The sequence below is a fragment of the Phaenicophaeus curvirostris genome, unplaced genomic scaffold (genome assembly GCF_032191515.1).
Source record: "Phaenicophaeus curvirostris isolate KB17595 unplaced genomic scaffold, BPBGC_Pcur_1.0 scaffold_59, whole genome shotgun sequence".
Taxonomy (NCBI): domain Eukaryota; kingdom Metazoa; phylum Chordata; class Aves; order Cuculiformes; family Cuculidae; genus Phaenicophaeus; species Phaenicophaeus curvirostris.
The window spans coordinates 1,012,254-1,030,890 of record NW_027206681.1 but is presented as its reverse complement, the minus strand read 5'-3'; the positions used below and the strand labels follow the sequence as shown (position 1 = coordinate 1,030,890).

At 49.0% G+C, this 18,637-nt stretch overlaps 1 protein-coding gene across 1 annotated transcript in view; it reads right to left on the bottom strand.

The window, feature by feature from the left end:
* Nucleotides 1-422: 422 nt before the first annotated feature.
* The window catches only part of NUP98 (nucleoporin 98 and 96 precursor), a 43,907-nt gene continuing 25,692 nt past the window's right edge, over nt 423-18,637 (bottom strand). Inside the window, exons 21-33 of the mRNA XM_069881674.1 lie at nt 16,161-16,337; nt 15,406-15,559; nt 14,110-14,530; nt 12,734-12,963; nt 12,159-12,428; nt 10,460-10,617; nt 9,966-10,109; nt 7,192-7,334; nt 6,018-6,239; nt 4,281-4,522; nt 3,654-3,808; nt 2,492-2,603; nt 423-1,923 (exon numbers count right to left, since the gene is read on the bottom strand). Coding sequence (XP_069737775.1) covers nt 1,706-1,923; nt 2,492-2,603; nt 3,654-3,808; nt 4,281-4,522; nt 6,018-6,239; nt 7,192-7,334; nt 9,966-10,109; nt 10,460-10,617; nt 12,159-12,428; nt 12,734-12,963; nt 14,110-14,530; nt 15,406-15,559; nt 16,161-16,337 — 2,646 coding nt within the window. The 3' untranslated portion in view covers nt 423-1,705. The remainder of the gene's footprint in view (nt 1,924-2,491; nt 2,604-3,653; nt 3,809-4,280; nt 4,523-6,017; nt 6,240-7,191; nt 7,335-9,965; nt 10,110-10,459; nt 10,618-12,158; nt 12,429-12,733; nt 12,964-14,109; nt 14,531-15,405; nt 15,560-16,160; nt 16,338-18,637) is intronic.

Genomic DNA, 18,637 nt, shown 5'->3' with positions numbered 1-18,637 from the left:
TCATGAACTTGCAGCCCAGGTGCCCAGTACCAGAGCCATGGGATGCCCAGTTTATCCTAGTGCTCCTTCACGTCATCTCAATCTCTTTCTAGCTCTGGCATTTTGCCTCAGGGACCCGAGGCTGCCAAGTGCCACTCTTACACGTAAAGACCAAGATGAAGACAACACTCAGAACCTTTTCCATGTCCTTTGTGCTCAAGACACCATTCCCACACCACACAGAGCCCCCTTTTCCCGAGTCTGCCAGGGTGGATGTACCTGCAAACACCTCCCCTGCCGCTCTTCACATCTGTCAGCGGGTCCAGCTCCAGGGAGACTCCAGGTTTCCCAGCACCATCCCTGCATGCTCAAGTCAGGCTGGACAAGGGACACATGTCTACAGAACTGAAACCTTACTTAAAAAGCAAAGGAAACTGTGGGAATACTATAAACATTTTATTTCTCGTTTTCAAAAAGACAGGAAAATAATCTAGATCATTTATTTATAACTTTTTTAATAAAAACCTTTACATAATCCTCATGCATAAAGACCTTCAACGAGCCAACACAAAGTGGCACCAGGCAGGCTGAGAGCCGTGACCATTGCAGCTGCAGCAGAGGTGCCACTGCAGCAGCCCTGAAGTCAGAGCAGACCAACAGACAGCTTTTTTCTTCTTCCAAAAATAGCCGGTTTCTGAACACAGCAGAGCAAGGACTGAACACACCAGAGCACATTGATACGGTCAGTTGTTCACATGTGGGATATTTGCACCCTAGGTGGTCAACGCAGCCCAGCTACACAGCAAACATGGGTGCTGGCCGAGGGGGGGGTCCCAAGCAGCCAGGCACTTGCACACGCAACTGTGCGTGCCCTTGCCTCCGCAGCGGCGGAGAGGCAGTCCCAAGCACCTGGGCAGTCTGGCTGCTCCACTCGACCTCTTGGCAGTCTGGATTTTGAGGCAGAATTTGCCCTCTCCTATCAGAAGCCTGGAGTCCTAGAGCACAGCAACTCCCAGGACAAGCGCCCATATTTTACTGTGTGGGACCCTAGGAGACATCCATCCTTGGAGGCCTGTGCAGCAGAGCTTGCCACAACGCGCACACAGAGGCGTCACCTCCCCAGCCAGGGAAGCAGCTTGCTTTGCCTTTGGAGATAGAGGGTGGGGAAATGAGAGAAACAACACGCTCGCAGGTCTCAAAATTAACAAGAGAATACACAAAAAAGACACTTCTGAACCTCAAGTTTCTTCTCCCTCCCCTACCCATAGAGCAAGCTTTTCACATAAAGCCCCAGCTGAAGCGTGTCCACGGTTGGTTCAAGTGCCAAAGGTTACTCGGTTCCCACCAAAGCAGGAGTCTGCTCATGGAAAACTGTCCCAGAAGTTGCTCCACCATCCTCTGTGCTGCACCAAAAGGGGTGGAAAGGATCTGCCAGGAGTGAAGCCCACACCACGCTCCCCTGCACAGGTACAACCTTATCTGCAGACAGGTTTGGCAAGAGGCTCTTTATTGATGCTAGGAAAACGTTGTGTGGTTGAGGGTGCCAGCCAGCAAGGTCCAACCAGTCTCAATGCTCTTCCAGGTTACTCCTGTGTTGGCCCACATACTATCGCTGTTTTACACCTCTATGGAAAAACCTGCATGGCTGGAGAGGTTGCTCACCCTCAGAACAAAGGTAAGGGTTTACAAACTGTGAAAGCTGCCCATTCATGGAAGGGATCCTTCCTCAATGAGTCACCACCGTCAGCTCCTGTAGGTAGGACTGGGTAAGGCTGCGGAGCTCCTCCAAGGCATAGTCCTCTGGCATTGGCAGCCGCCCGATGTGGGGAGCAAGGAGGCGGAGAGGAACACGCTGCAGGTCTGGCACGGAGTCAGAGATGTGCTCCGGGGCATGCTGCAGGCTGAGGACCACTCGCAGCAGGTTCGCAATGCGCTTGGCCATATCTGGAAAGCAAAGAAAAAGAGAAGTGTTTCTGCATGCCCATACCACGCTCTGGAGCTGGAACTGCCATGTCGGCATTTATAAGCTAACCCTGTGGAACTTGAACAGCAGTTCCATAGAGAATTCCAGAGCAACTGCATTCAGTGGGGATGGTGCCCCTGCTGTGTGTGACCTGGCCCTTTCTCAGCTCCAGCAGTGCATCCCCTCTGTCCACACAGAATTCCTGTGAGTGCAACCAGAGTTTGGCCTTATTTCTTAGATCAGATTGTTTCCTGCAAAATTGCTCCTGCTTTATTTAGCACTGTAAAACTTGGTATGGACAAGACTGCTTAGCAAGAGAGCTGGACGAGACCAGACACTGGATACCACACCAACCAAACAAAAGCTGCCTGAATGAGGACCACCAGCTGCTGGTTCAGAAGCTCCTGGAAAACAGACGGCTCCCCTTACCAACCACAGCAGGAACAAAAGCGCAGACATGCCAGCAGCCTCACAGACAGTCCGAACCAACTGGGCCAGGTCATAAATCTGGCTTTCCCAGTGGGCTGCCAGGTACCCACATCGTCATACCTGACTGAGCCAGGCGGTCCTTTGCGCTGTGGCACTGGATCTGCTCTATCCTGTTGCACAGCGACGTCACTTTGGTGTGTAACCGCTCCAGCTCATAGGTGGAACAATCCAGCTGAAAGCAAACAAGAGTCAGCCTCCGAGTGAGACAAAGCTTTACAGCAGAGTCGCTCATGGACTGCTTGGGTTCACCAAGCCAAAATCAACCCAACAGAGGACAATCTACGCTAAAACTGTTCGAAGTTAACACCTGAAGTGGGGAAATGGGAAGTCTGGAACCAAATTAGAATCACAGAATCAGGTTTGGGTTGGAAGGGACCTCAAAGCCCGTCGAGTTCCAACCCCTTCCATGGGCAGGGACACTTCCCAATGGATCAGGTTGCTCCAAGCCCCATACAACCTGGCCTTGAACACTTTCAGGGATGGGGCAGCCACCACTTCTCGGGGCACACTGGGCCAGGGCCTCACCACCCTCATCAAGAATTTCTTCCTAATGTCCAATCTACATCTCCCCCCTTCGAATTTAAAGCTGTTCACCCTTGTCCTATCACTCCATGCCCTTGTAAAAAGTCCCTCCTCAGCTTTCCTGCAGCCCCTTTCCATACTGGAAGCTGCTCTAAGGTCTCCCGAGAGACTTCTCCAGGCTGAACAACTCCAACCCTCCCAGCCTGTGCTCAGATGGGAGGTGCTCCAGTCCTCAAATCATTTCCATGGCTTCCTCTGGGCTCGTTCCAACAGCTCTATGTCCTTCTTATGCTGGGGACTCCAAAACTGGACGCTCCAGATGGAGTCTCACCAGAGTGGCGCACATGGGTAGAATCCCCTCCCTCGCCCTGCTGGTGATGCCACAGCTCAGGACACAGTTGGTTTCTGGGCTGTGAGCACACAATTCTGGCTCATTTAGACTGATTTGCAGATTCCCCACTCAGCAGCTAACCACTAATTTTGTTCCCTCTTCTGCTCATCTCACTGCCACACTACACAGAGCAGCTTGTCAAGAGTAAAAGTCTGCAACACACTTCAACAGCATCTACTAAATCTATTTCAGAGATGCACCACATTTCCCGTGCCAGTGTCTGTCAAAGGGAAACACTCCAATCACCACCAAACAGCTTAAAAACTGTAGGGAAACAAAAAAACCCACACCACTGTTTTAGTTCCTTACCTGCTGAATCCTGTCAAGCATCTCAATAACACGTATGTAATCCAGGTAGACCAGCCCTGCCGTCTCCCAGTCCTGGATGAGTGCACTACGCTCCGGAGAGGCAAGATCTTCCAGGAATCCTTTTAGGTACTTGTAGTTTTCATTAATAATAGCGTCTAAAGAAACAAAAGTGTACGAAACAGAGCACCAGGGTTTCTTTGAGCTGAGGAACACATTGTTAAAGAAAAAGCAACTAATGGACTGCACTTTCAGGCAGCTGATGCCATCAGCCATGGGCAGAAATGCTTACATGATTCATGACCTACAAAAGGCAAATTCAAGGCCATCTCGCTTCCTAGAGTAGGAGCTCCAGGAATGCTGCCCTTGTTCCCCAAGGCTCCCCTCTGGCACAGGAAGGTGGATGTGCAGAAGGTTAAGCATTGCCCTTTCTCATGTGTCTGCAGTGAGTAATTATCATGCCAGGTACCAAGCGAGAGCTGTTCTGAAACAGCCATCCGGTCTCTAATCCTGTTGCCAGAAACACAGCCCTACCCCCTCCTATCACTGAACACCCGATGACCCTTGTTCCTGTTGTATTTCATTCCCTCTTGGAACAGCACACAAAGAAAACCAGGAGAGCAGACTCACCTGAGGCCAAGTGCCTGACAACCAGCTTGTGACACTGGTTCCAGTGCCCAGCCTTGAACAAGAAGAGGGCTTCTTTATGCTTGTCACCCTCCATCCTCGCTCGAACTGCCTTTGCTTCATGAATCCACTCTGGTGGGACACAGAGTCGCTGGGTCAGGAAAGTCTCCTTGGCCCAAGACTCTGGTGTCTCTGAGAGAACGCAATGCCGGCTCAAGAGTTCATGCACCGCCTTCTCCCGTATGCTGGGGGAGAGAGGAAAAAGTGTTACTCCAACTCCAGTGAGCAATCCTTCCTACCACGCCGTCAGAAGAATGGCTGAGGGAGCTGGGGTTGTTTAGCCTTGAGAAGAGGAGGCTGAGGGGAGACCTTATTGCTCTACCTGAAAGGAGAGGGCAAGACGGAACGGCCTCAAGCGGCACCAGGGGAGGTTCAGGCTGGACATCAGGAAAAAATTTTTCACTGAAAGAGTCACTGGGCACTGGAACAGGCTGCCCAGGGAGGTGGTTGAGTCCCCATCCCTGGAGGTGTTTAAAAGATGGGTGGATGAGGTGCTGAGGGACATAGTTTAGTGATTGATAGGAATGGTTGGACTCAATGATCCTATGGGTCTTTTCCACCTAGTCATTCTGTGATATCAGGTGACCCAAGGCCCCATCCAACCTGGCCTTAAGAACCTCCAGGGATGAGGGAGACACAACAGTACGGGCTAGCAACTAAGTCATCACTAGTACTTTGCTTAGCACTGAACTCTGATCCAACCCCCTAAAAGTCACATACAGGCTATTTTTTAAGTTATTGATTGGAAAAAAAAGGATCTACTACAATTTGTTAATGGTAGCTGTAAACATTAACAGCAAAAGACACCTCTCCACAAAAAATGGGTTGACAAAAAATGGTCTGAAACTAGGAGATAAAATCATGGCTTGGTCTGGGTTGGAAGGGACCTCAAAGCCCATCCAGTTCCAACCCCCTGCCATGGGCAGAGACATCTCCCACTGGATCAGAGGACTCCAAACCCCCTCCAACCTGGCCTTGAACACCACCAGGAATGGGGCAGCCACCACTTCTCTGGGCAACCTGGGTCAAGGCCTCACCACCCTCATCATCAAGGATTTCTTCCTAATGTCCAACCTAAATCTTTCCCCTTACATTCGAAAGCCATTCCCCCTCATCCTATCACTCCATGCCCTTTTAGAAAGTCACTCCTCAGCTTTCCTGGGGCCCCTTTCCTTACTGGAAGCTGCTCGAAGACCCCCAGAGCTTCCTCTTGCCTCTTCATCTCCAGGCTGAACAGCCCTAACTCTCTCAGCAGAGGTGCTCCAGCCCTCAGACCATCTTTGTGGTGAGATGATCTCTGCTCCTCGCACAATTTCACTCTAAACCCTTCACCAACTTCGTGGCCACTTTAGATCCTTTTTATCAGGCAGTGCAGTTCTGAAACGCAGTAAGCGTGCCAAGTTGGAGACAAGGTGCACAACCATAAGATATCAAAACAAGGACCTGCTTTTCCAGCATCATTCAGAAGTTAGCCATTATAACACAATGCTACTTATCATCTAACAAGACATTTAACCAAGTAAAATTCTTCACGCCACTGTCATCCAAGTACAGCTTTTAAAAGTGGCTGTGCAGTTCCAGTTTGACATGAGATAAGATATGATAACCACGCAGCAGGTCTAACAAACATGTCATTTTCAAGGGAAAGAACCTAAAAAAGAACTAAATCCTTTCACTCACTGTGCATCAGGCTCATGCAGTAGAATAAAGACAGCCCATTCCCAAAGCCCTTCACTTTCAAGCTGGGCAGCGAAGCTGGCATTCAGCACCCCCTGGCTCTGCTTGAAGAGATGGGTGTAATTCAGGGCTCGGAGCACTTCCCACAGATGCCAGCTGAGGCGATAGTCCAGAGGGTCAGATGTCACGCTCCTAGGATCGAGGAGCTGGTCGAGATCATAGTGCCTGCAGGGAAATATACTTGTAATGTAAACAGCTAATTGTGTCCACATGAATTCAGAAATTGGTGCTATTTAATTCTTTCCCTTCATCCACCTCAAATTATTCCATATTTGTGGTTTATGTCAGTGTTTTGGGCTGGGTTTTTTTATATAAAAACACAACCAGAAAAAAAAAAGACTGGAGTGACAGTTAAAATCCTTTGCTCCTCCATCTGCATCAAGGCTGTCACAGCCTTTTCACAGCATGGGGTTGCTTGGAAAAGACCTTTAAGATCATTGAGTTCAACCATCGAGCCAGCCCTGCTAAGTCCACCACCAGACTACGTTCCCCAAGTACAACATCTACTCATCTTTTAAGCACCTCCAGAAATGGTGGCTCAACCACCTCCCTGGACAGCCTCTGCCAGTACTTGACAGCCTTTCAGTAAAGAAATTCCTCCCAATATCTGACCTAAATCTCCCCTGGTGCGTTCTACCTTGTCCTAACCACTGGCTACCAGTGAGAAGAGACCAGCACCCACCTGTCTACAACCTCTTTTAAGGCAGTTTTAGACAGTGAGGAGGTCTCCCCTCAGCCTCCTCTTCTCCAGACTAAACCATCCCAGCTCCCTTAGCTGCTCTCCAAGGGTCTGTGCTCTAAACCTTTCCCCAACTTTTTCCTTTTCTGTGTGCTCTTCCTGTAGGCTTCAGTCTCAAGGGCAGCCAGAGTGAAGTGAGATTCAGAGGAATGCAGTACTCTAACACAGGAAAGAAACTGCGATCATGCTCCAAAGCTCAAGTTTCATCATCTATACCATCAGCAGCAGCTGGAGTCTCTTCATATGCTGTAAGAGCATACATGCTTGGGCAGGTTGACTGCTATAACCAATTCAGTAAGCACTGAAGCTGATTTCATCCCCTGGGTTGGGAATTCAAGAAGTCACTGATGGACCAAGTTTAATGATTTACCCATTTACCTGTCACTGTACAGCTTTAACAAATGGAAGCAGACATCTCTCAGAGGTCTTCCTGCTTTGTTGTCGTCTTCAATTACACAACCAGAATCTTCCAGGTAAGGAGGCAGGGGGCAGCAGGCGTATTTTTCACTCTCTGATGTGTTCTAAAGAAACAGTTTCAACAGTAAGTTTAATGATAGCACTCAGAACAAAGCTGCATTCCTAATTCCACACAGCTCAGCAGGCTCACGACTGAGCTTTCTGAGAAGGTGCACCTGCAGTTCCAACTTACACAGCATCCAGATACTCTCACGAAGCTAAAGAAGGAAAAACCTAAACACAAAATGTTTTAGCAGGACTACTTTCATAGAATAATAGAATCACTAGGTTGGAAAAAAGCCTTTGAGATTGAATCCAACCATACCTGTCCACCACTAAACCACCCCTGAGCACCTCATCTACCTAGCTTTCAAATCCCTCCAGGGTCGGGCACTCCAACATCTCCCTGGGCGGCCTCTGCCAGGGCCTGAGAACCCTTTCCATGAAGAATTTTTTCCTAATGTCCAATCTGAACCTGCCCTGGCGCAGCTTGAGGACATTTCCCCTTTTCCTATTGTCTGTTACTTGGGAGTAGAGACCAACACCCAGCTCTCTACAACCTCACTGCAGACAGTGATGAGGTCTCCCCTCAGCCTCCTTTTGTCCAGGCTAAACAACCCCAGGTCAGTCAGCTGCATCTCGTAATGCTTGTTCTCCAGGCCCTTCAACAGCTTCATTACCTTCTCCAGGCACACTCCAGTCCCTCAAGGTCTTTCTTGTTGTGAGAAGCCCAAAACTGAACCCAGGATTCAAGGTGTGGCCTCACCACCGCTAAGTGCAGGGGGACAATCGCTTCCCTGGTCCTGCTGGCCACGCTCTTTCTGATACAGGCCAAGATGCCAACGGCGTTCTTGGCCACCCAGGCCACTGCTAGCTCATGTCAACCAACATGCACAGGTCCCTTCTCTGCCAGGCAGCTTTCCAGCTGCTCTTCCTAAACCACGTAGCACTGCATGGGGTTGCTGCATCCGCAGCGCAGGACTCAGCACTTGGAGTGGTGGAACCTCATCCCGTTGGTCTCATCCCATGGATCCAGCCTGTTCACATCCCCCTGAGCTCTTTATATCACACAGCTCCTAAAAGCCACTGTGTGGAGGCATGAGCAGTTCTCTGTATTCTTGGATGGTTTTATACCTGGAAGCCCACATGACTTGGCTGAATGAAGATAGTGCATCCCTGGATTGTGAGTAGCACCGAACACACTGAGCCAACAAGAATTGTTTTACAGGGTGCTGAGCTGCCGAATTATTGTCTTTCATACCCTCTATCCAGCAAGATTCACCAAAATCTTCCTGACATTTCACTGCTGGTAGGAACAGAAGATCCGAGTTTGGAAGGGCATTCCACATTCAGCTCTTTTCATTATTATCCCTCCCACATGAAGCTCTGGAAACAATCTGTATCCACTCTTCCTCCACACTGTCAGGCTGCAGTGAGACCACCCCACATTCTAACCCAGCAGCACTACCTAGCATTCAATTGATGATAAAGCTAAAGCTCGGTATTTTGAAGCGATGAATACTTGATACTCACACCATGTATGGAGGTAACACCAAATACTCCTGCGGCATTAAGCACGCATTGATTAGAAGTTACCAGAATTGCTGCTGTGCTCATGCTGTCGTTAGGCATTTGGATCAAGGGCAAAACTACCTCTCATTAAATGATTAAGCACTTATTTCAGCAGAGCCCTTTGTCTTTATACAGGCTGACAGCTCTACAGCAACACACAAGGCTTTGCATAACACACACAGCCACGCGCTGTCTCTAGGACAACTCCCACGCATGCTGAACAAACACCGAGCGTATGGCTCAAAGACTATTTCAGAAGCCAGGCAGCTGAGTATTAACCATCACACTGGGAAAACTGCCTGGCTACCCAGCTCACGTGGCCTTCCTGCTGCTGGCCATTACGCACCTTCCCAGTTTTGCCTGGCTGCCACACACCTGGAGACACTCAATCATAGAATGCTTATGTTGGAAACAACCTTCGAGATAAAAGTCATAAGAGTCCAACTGTACCTGTCGAGTACTAAACCATCCCTAAATACCTCATCTGCCTGTCTTTTAAACCCCTCTAGTGATGGAGACTCCACCACCTCCCTGAGCAGCCTCTGCCAGTGCCCAAGAACCCTTTCTGTGAAGGAATCTTCCATAATATCCAACCTAAATCTCCGCTGGTGCAACTTGAGACCATTCCCTCTTGCCTTATCACCTGTCACTTGGGAGAAGAAACTAGCACTCTACTCTCCACAACTTCCCTTCAGGCAGTTGTAGACAGTGATGAGGTCTCCCCTCAGTCTTCTTTTCTCCAGATGAAACCACCCCAGGTCCCTCCACTGCTCCTCATAAGACTTGTTCTCCAGTCCCTTCACCAGCTTCCGTACCCTTCATTATCAGTGGACATAAGTCACTCCCGGAACATCCTACAGAGCGAGTCCCTAAGCTTCGAGCCCCTAGAACTACTAAGAGGTTCAACTCCAGTGCGTTATTCCCATTCCAGTGGGGGAAGGAACACTCCTATAGGATTGAAGTGCTGCAAGAACTCATCATTAAAGCTGATGAAAGAATCCAATGCTGTGGCAACTGAAACAATGACCCTGCACAATTCCACATTGTGCACCTCTGCAGCGATACTCGACTGCTCATGGAATCCTCCATGCAGCATCTCTTTGTACCAGACACAAGTGACCCACCTGAAATGCCGACTCGTACATGGCAAGTGCCTTGGAAATCGATGCTGTCGGAGGAAGGAGGTACCAGAGATGAACAGCAACACAACGCTTCCAGTCTAGCAGTGAGCACACGTTGATGCTTATTCTCTCTGATAACTGCCACACCTAAAGAAACAGAGCACAAGGTTGAGTCTAACTTCATAGAAACATAGAATAGTTAGGGCTGAAAAGGACCTTAAAGATTATCTAGTTACAACCCCCCTGCCATTGGCAGAGGCATCTGGATGATGACCCTTTGAGACAAATGGTATAAGGATTGCGGGTTTTCTGACAAAGGTTGAGCACTTTTCTTCTTGTTAGAAGGAGGTGCTCCCATGACTGCAATCGTGAATTAATAAATAATTAACACAGCTTCACAAGATGCATACCTCGGTTTACCTATTTGACTCGTGAGCATTTCTCACAAGGAAGGGGAAGCCATGTCAATGTCAAAACAGTCGAGTAACAGAACTTACAGGCTTTCCTGCAAGCAGGGCAAAGATGCGCAGCCTCTCCTCCTGGATGAAGCAGTCTGCCTGCAGCCGATGCCAGTCCACCAGCTGCATGGTGAGGAGGTCCCGCATAGGCTGGCTGCCTGCCAGCTGGGAGAGGAGCAGGGCAAGCCTGTGGTCACCTGGAACAGTAGATACAATCATAGAATAGTTTGAGTTGGAAGGGAGCTTAAGGATCACCTAATTACAACGCCCCTGCCATGGGCAGAGATACCTCCCACTGGATCAGGGGGCTCCAAGCCCCTTCCAACCTGGCCTTGAACACCTTCAGGGATGGGGCAGCCACCACTTCCCCTGTGCAACCTAGGCCAGGGCCTCAACACCCTCATTGTAGAATCACAGAATCATAAAATAACCAGGTTGGAAGAGACCCACCGGATCATCGAGTGCAACCATTCCTATCAAACACTAAACCATGCCCCTTAGCACCTCAACCACCCGTGCCTTAAAAAGAATTTCCTCCTAATGTTTAGTCTAAATCCTCCCCCCTCCAATTCATAGCCATCTCCCCTCATTCTCTCACTCCATGCCTTTGCAAAAAGGCTTCGAGCAACCTGATCTTGTGGGAGGTGTCCCTGCCCATGGCTGGAGGGTGGAACTGAATGGGCTTTAAGGTCCAGGATTCTGTGACTTCTTATCAAATAAGCCACTCCATAAACATCTACTATGATGTAGTACATGGGCAGAGAAGAAGGCAAAGGAAAGGGAAGGACAGACTCCCCAAAGGAGGTGAAAAGCGTTAAGATTTGAGCTAACATAAAAGACCAAGTCACTAGGCTCTGGAAATGTACGTTTTTAAAATAAACTTGAGGTAGCTTAACAGGAGCTCAACTGAAAATAACAGTAACTAAAAGCCATTAAAAGGAGATCCTAAACAAAAAAGTAGTTTCAAATACAATCATAGAATCACTTGGTTGGAAAAAACCTTTGAGATCGAGTCCAACTGTCCCTGTCCACTACTAAACCATCCTGAGCACCTCATCTGCTCGTCTTTTAAATCCCTCCAGGGACAGAGATTCCACCACCTCCCTGGGCAGCCTCTGCCAGGGCCTGAGTACCCTTTCTGTGAAGGAATTTTTTCCAACCTACCCTGGCACAACTTGAGGCGATTGCCCAGATGATAGGTGACGGGATGAGAGGGAAAGAGACCAACACTCATCCCTGTACAATCTCCTTTTGGGCAGTTGTAGACAGTGATGAGGTAACCTCTCAGCCTCCTTTTCTCCAGGCTAAACCAACTCAGTTCCTTCAGCCACCTCCTCTCACAACCCGTTCTCTAGACCCTTCTCCAGCTCCATTCCCTCTTCTCTGGACACGATCCAGCCCCTCATAATCCTTCTCATAGTGATGTGCCCAGAACTGAACACAGGATTCCAGACGGAGCCTCAACAGTGCCACAACCACTTCCCTAGTCCTGCTGCAATGCAGCATTACCTCCCTACTCTACAAGAGCTGATGAAGCCAGCAGAAACGTGACCAGGTTCTCAAGCAGCAAGCAGACAAGCTGGCCTCCACCTTAGTCGCTGTCTGATAAGGGAAAACTCCAGAGGCAGAAAGGACAGTTACTATCAGCTCTCAAAGCTTAAATTCTCTTTGCCTCTGCATAATTTGCTTATGCCTCTCTCTGTCCACCCAAAAGCATCAAAAGTTTTAAGCATCTCACCTGACTGCTGGGCCAGCCTACAAGCTTCGCCAATTCTCTTCCCTGTGAGGCAGCTGAACACAGCTTCTACATGATTACCATGTCGGGACAGAGAGACTTCCTCCTCAATTCGCCTGGCAGCAGTCTCCGACAGCCAGCGAGAAAAGGCTTTCCTGCGCTCCAGGGTAATGATGTATTCGCTGGGGTCCTCCAACCTGGCCTCCAACTCTTTCAGGTTCCCCCAGATCGCTTCACACAGAGTCCATGTCAAGCACCAGTGCTTCACAACACCTGTCGGGACAGAGGTTTCCATCACTGGGAGTCAAAAACACACAGAAGAATATTGAGAGAGGACTTGTACGGGATTTATAATAAGCATAACTGCGTAGGATATTTGTTACAAGCCAATGCAGGGAGTCAGCTCGCTCCTCAAAGGCTGTCAACCACATTTATGCTTTCAGAAAAAACTCTGAGGAACAGTCAATTTTTCTCTTTTATTCACATTTCACTGCTCCTATTCAACCTGAACTTAATCCGAACTGGATCATTTCCCAGATTTGCTATCACCACTGTGAGAAGAATTATTCCACACTCACTTTCTGTCACATCAGGGTCCTCCGAAGCCTTCCTAATCCAGTCAGCGTAGTCATGAATAGCAGACACTCCTGGATTGGGTGCTAGAAGAGGACAGCGTTCATCCACGTGGACAGTGCTGTGTTTCAGCTTTATCTCCAGAGGGATGAGGTACAGCTGTTTGTCTCTGTCCACCTTCCGTTGCTCTAAGCTCAGCTTCTCCACATGAACCTTGAAAGAGGATTCCGACAGTCTGGAGAAAGAAAGAAGATAGAAACTGGTAGTAATGTTCTGAACTGTTCTCCATGCAAGGAACTCAACCCATCACAGAGCAGCTGCGTTGCGCAGCTTATCTGAATTTTAACATAAAGACAGTGAGACACAAGACCCAAGGTCAACAGCTGAGTAAGAACCACCTTGTTATAGTCTGGGGTTCAAACCCAGACTTTGGCAAATAAGCCTCATGGCCAGCAGGGCAAGGGAGGGGATTCTCCTCCACTGCTCTGCTCTGGTGAGACCCAACCTGGACTCCTGTGTCCAGTTCTGGAATCTCTAAGATAAGAAGGATACAGAACTGTTGGAACAGGTCCAGAGGAGGCCACACAGGTGATGTCTGGGGAAGAGAACGTTCCAGGCAGACCTTAGAGCCGCTTCCAGTATGGAAAGCGGCTCCGGGAAGCTGGGGAGGGACTTTTTACAAGGGCCTGGAGTGATAGGATGAGGGGGGGTGGCTTTAAATCGGAAAGATATAGATTGGACCTTAGGAAGAAATTTTTTATGAAGAGGGTGGCGAGACCCTGGCCCAGGTTGCCCAGAGCAGTGATGTCTGCCCCATCCCTGGAAGTGTTCAAGGCGAGTGTTGGATGGCACTTGGAGCCACCTGATCCAGTGGGAGGTGTCCCTGCCCATAGCAGGGGGTTGGAACTAGATGGGCTTTGAGGTCCCTTCCAGCTCAAACCATTCTGTGATTCTATGACTCCCGATAGTTCACAGCAAGGCTGCTGAATGGCGAGTTCTAACTTCAATTTATTTCCAATATTCCTTATGTCACTTTACAACAGAATCATTACCCAAAACTGAACCCACGATTCAAGGTGTGGCCTCAGCAATGCTGAGGACAGGGGGACCATAACTGGCTTGCTCCTGCTGGCCATGCTATTTCTGATACAGGCCAAGATGCCATTTGCCTTCCTGGCCACCTAGGCCACTGCTGGCTCATATTCAGCCACTGTCAACCAACACCCCCAGGTCCTTCTCTGCCATGCAGCTTTCCAGCTGCTCTTCCCCAAGGCTGGAGCATTGATGGGGTTGTTGAGTCCCAAGTACAGGACCTGGCACTCAGCATGTTTGAACCTCACACTGTTAATTCCAACACGAAGAGTATGTCAGAACTACTCACGATTTTGGAGCGACGGGAGCTGGCAGGAATCCATATTCCACGGACTCACACTGAACATCTTCCATTTCACTTGATCCACTCAACTGATCTCCACAATTGACAAGGGTCCAGTTGGGTCCCCAGCCAACACGGAAGGAGCGTCCCATGAAGAGTGCCATATCCATCAGTAGCTTCCCTTTTCCGTAGGTGATGGACTTTTCCAGGGGTACAAGCCCCTGCTGCCCACGGACACCAACTGTTTTCATCTGTACCTCAGGGACTGATGGCGGCACCGAGAATGCAGATGCTATTGGAGAAGCTGCTGACCAAGGGGCAGCAGCAGGGGGACTGCTCAATGTTCTTGGTCCATTGGTATCCTGTGGACCAGCACTTGGTGACTGGAATATGACGTTGGCAAATTTGGATTGCAGCAGCCCACCAACTACAGGCAAGAAGCAAGAAGAACTTTTAGATGAATGGGGTGCTGTCTTTTCAAGCAGTGCATTTCTGATGTTTTGAATGCGCTTTAGCACTTGAGCAGCCAGTGACAGCATCTGCCATGGTTTGTGACAGCAACGCAAGGCTAAGTGTGATTACTGGCAGTACCGAGAGTCACTAACCCAGCATGCACAGCCTGATCCGCATCATCCAAACTAGAGAACATGATCTCACACCAAGAATGGTATGCACAGTTGCACCCTAAAGCGTGCGTTTCCAAAGCAGTCACCAATTAAACAGATACTGTCACACTAAGACCATCAGAAGAGAAGCATCCCATGGGAAAGCAGGTATGGACTGGGAAGGAGGCGCTCTAGCATCAGAGCAGGCGTTCCCCACAACAGCCCTAGAGAGGGGGTTCATACTGGAGCAGGGGGGAAAAAGGGTGAGAAAGGAGCGGTGGAGAGGAACTGCTTTGGACTGACCACAACCTCCCATTCCTGCCGGGGTGGGGAGGAGGTACGTGAGTCAGGAATGAAGGAGGCAAGCTGAGCATGGCAAACGGTCAATTGGGTGGGAAAGTGCTGTTTTCATTTGTTTCTCACTACCCAAACATATTTTAAGTGGTGATAAATGAGTTTTATTGAAGTAAAGTCACTGTCACAAGTAAAACAACCTCCCTGTTTTTATCTAAAGCCGTTTTACATTTGACTTTCTCACCCTGCCCAGGTGAGGGAGGGGAGTGAGCATGGCTGGGTGGCCAAATCCAACCCGCCCCGGCCCCCAACTTCTGCTGTGTTTTCAGCCAGTGACAGGATTTTGCTTGTTGATATTAGAATTAAGCTCTTTATTGTAGCAGTGTGTGGTTTCTCACAATACCTGAATATCTTTTCTGCCCTTGCGATTTTGAAATGGGGAGCCTCGGAGAACAGATCTCTTGGTAAGTATCCATTTTTACAGCTTGCTTCCCAGGATAACAATCCAGGATCAGATCCAAGTCATCTTCATCAGCAAGCAAGGAAGCTTTCATAATCTGAAAGAGGACATAAGTCTAGCTGCACCTTTTCAACCACTCTCCCACCAGAAGCCAGGTGATCTCATCGGCTCTTTACCAAACAAAGATAACTTCGATGTGTTGTACACAATCAAAAAACTCACGCACACAGTTGAGAACTGCAAGCAAGCTTGTCAGCTGATGATAAACTCTTACAAGCTACTAGATAAATCAGTGTCACAGGACTGGTTAGGATGGGTGGGAACTCCTAAACTAATCATGTTTTCTCAGATCTTAGCTCCCTCCACTTGTTTTTTCAGCTTAACTCCATTATTCTTTCCTTACAAATTAAAGGCACAAGTGCTGCAAGTACTGTCCTGTCACCAAACAAAGCAACTGAACCCATATCCAGACCAGTCGTCCTATTGCTTTTTTTTCTCACAAGCTGGTCCCGAGCAGTCCTGGCAAGGTGTCAGCTTAGCTGATGACACTGTCTGCTCCATGCCCGGAGCGCTGCACAGGGTTGTATCCCAAGTGCAGGACTTTGTATATAAATACCCCTGGGGAAGCAAACCGAGAAGCCAGGTCATACATTTCCCAAGTCCTCTCCTTCCAAGAGGGGGAATTGGAAGCTACTCACCTGTAGGACGTGAGGGTTAATACCCATGGTCGATGCGATGTGAGTTGAAGCGGGCACTGCCTCCGGCTCCTCTGCCATGTCATCTTCCACCACGGACTCCTGGGGAGGTTCCTGGGTGATGTCTGCCATATCGCTGTCCAGCTCCACCACCCTGCCCAGCTGCTCCACCTCTAGGGGCTGTGAACACACACAGAGGCCTCATCAGACAACAACAGGCTCCAGCAGTTTGCTGAGAAAAGAGTATTTAGCAGTTTCAACAACCACCAGCAGATGAAGCCGAACCCTCCCTTGCTCCACCTTAAGTTTAGGGATGAATATAGAAAACCCCATCCCATTTTCTTAAGTTGTAACATCACAGCACAAGGTAAAGTGGAGGAGAAGTCACACTCTCCTGATGCCCTCCTGAAGTTAACCAAGTTCTGCCATTCAGATTGGGAAACTCATCTTCAGCTTTCCATTTTACACATGGCCAACACAACAGAAGAGCTTTGTGCATATCACCTTCCTCCCCTTCTCCCTCAAAATGCCACCACACAAAGTTCTCTGTGCCTATATTTAAACTGGGACACTTCAGATGACCGAGCGACCAGTTTAAAAGCAGCGATTCCCCATTATCAGTGTGTGGTGCCACTGGTGCTGATGAGCAGAGGAGCCACTGGAACACCTGCTTTGCTTCCTCAGCTATGAGGTAGCACAAATTAAAAACACTGAGTTTATACTCCACAAAGAAAGTTGCAAACAGACATGAACCCCTTCAAAAATGCAGCCAACATATCCTCAGCTGCATTCAAAGTATCATCACCAACAGGGGGAGGGAGGGGATTCTCTCCCTCTGCTTTGCTCTCCTGACACCCCACCTGAAGCCCTACACCCAGTTCTGGAGTCCTCAACATAAAAAGTACATGAACTGTTGGATCGGGTTCAGAGGAGGCCATGGAGATGATGCAAGGACTAGAACACCTCCCACCTGAGGGCAGGCTGAGAGAGTTGGGGTTGTTCAGCCTAGAAAAGAGAAGGCTGCAGGGAGACCTTAGAGCAGCTTCTAGTAGGGAAAGGGGCTCCAGTGAAGTTGAGGATGGACGTTTTACAAAGGCATGAAGTGATGGGACAGGGGGGAATGGGTTTAAATTGGAAGGAAAGAGAACTAGAATGGAAATTAGGAAGAAATTCTTGATGAGAGTGGTGAGGCCCTGATGCAGGTTGCCCTGAGAAGTGGTGGCTGCCCCATCCCTGGAGGTGTTCAAAGCCAGGCTGGATGGGGCTTGGAGCAACCTGATGCAGTGGAAGGTGTGAAATTGGGTGGGCTTTGAGGTCCCTTCCAACCCAAACCATTCCATGATTCCATAAGATGGTATAACACTGGATTACCAAGAGTGTGTGCTCACATGCGTAGAATCTTTTCTTTAAATCTAAACCAGGACACAAGCCACTGGCATGGAAAGTTGTGCAGGGTTTTTTGGTGGAGTCCCCATCCCTGGAGGTGTTCAAAAACTGTCTGGCCATGGCACCTGGGGACAGGTTTCAGTCAACACAGTGGGGTTGGGCTGATGGTTGGACTGGAGGAGCTGAGAGGCCATTTCCAACCTTAATGGTTCTGTGATTCCAACTTTCCAAGTGGAGATATTCTACTCGTCACTAGCACAGCAGCAGTTAAATACAGCAGCTCTCTTCCCATTTGCACATAGGTTTCTCTTCCCTACTACCAGTCTAAGGCAGGAGGAAGACTTATTTTATTGTTTTTTTTTCCCCAAAGGCAATCACACAGCATCACCTTTGTGCGGAGCCCAGAAAGACCTCTGCAGACCTTCAATCACTTCAGACAGCTTGTGCCCACACTCCAAGCAGGGACAGAAAATGTTCAACCAGTACAAAAAACGAACAGACATCAGGAATTTAATCCGACTGCTGTCACAGCCTCTACTTCTGCACAACTGACTGAATGTGGTGACTGCAGGGTCTTCTGACACGCACTGCAGTGTGATTCCTGAGCCGGTACCAAACCGAAGCGTGACAGTGCACTGCAAGCTATTCATTACCAGTCAACTCTGTTACCAGAAGCTGTTTGAGGACAAACTCTCTGGAGAACAACACTCACCAGTGGGACTGTGTGGCAAACAGGCCAACTGGAGAGAAGCACCCAGCCCAGGTACAATTAGCCCAAGCCATGTTACCTTAAAAGCCTTCAGGTGATTCTTGATGGGCTCCAACCCCAAATGCAAGCTCCCAGTGCATTGGTTTTGCTCCAGTCTAACAATTTCCTGTTGCTTATGAATGTCCTGTGAAAGATTCATGCTTACAGCTGGCTCAGTTTCCAGCAGTGACATTACTGACTATGGAAGCGATGCTCTGGAGCAAGGAAACCGTGGCAAAGAGCAAGCACACTGGAAATCATGCTGAGGAATTGAAGAGCATATTCAAATGGCTGCTTCTCAGCTCATTAGAATCGGCCAAGAAATGTGATGAAGGTTCTCAGATGA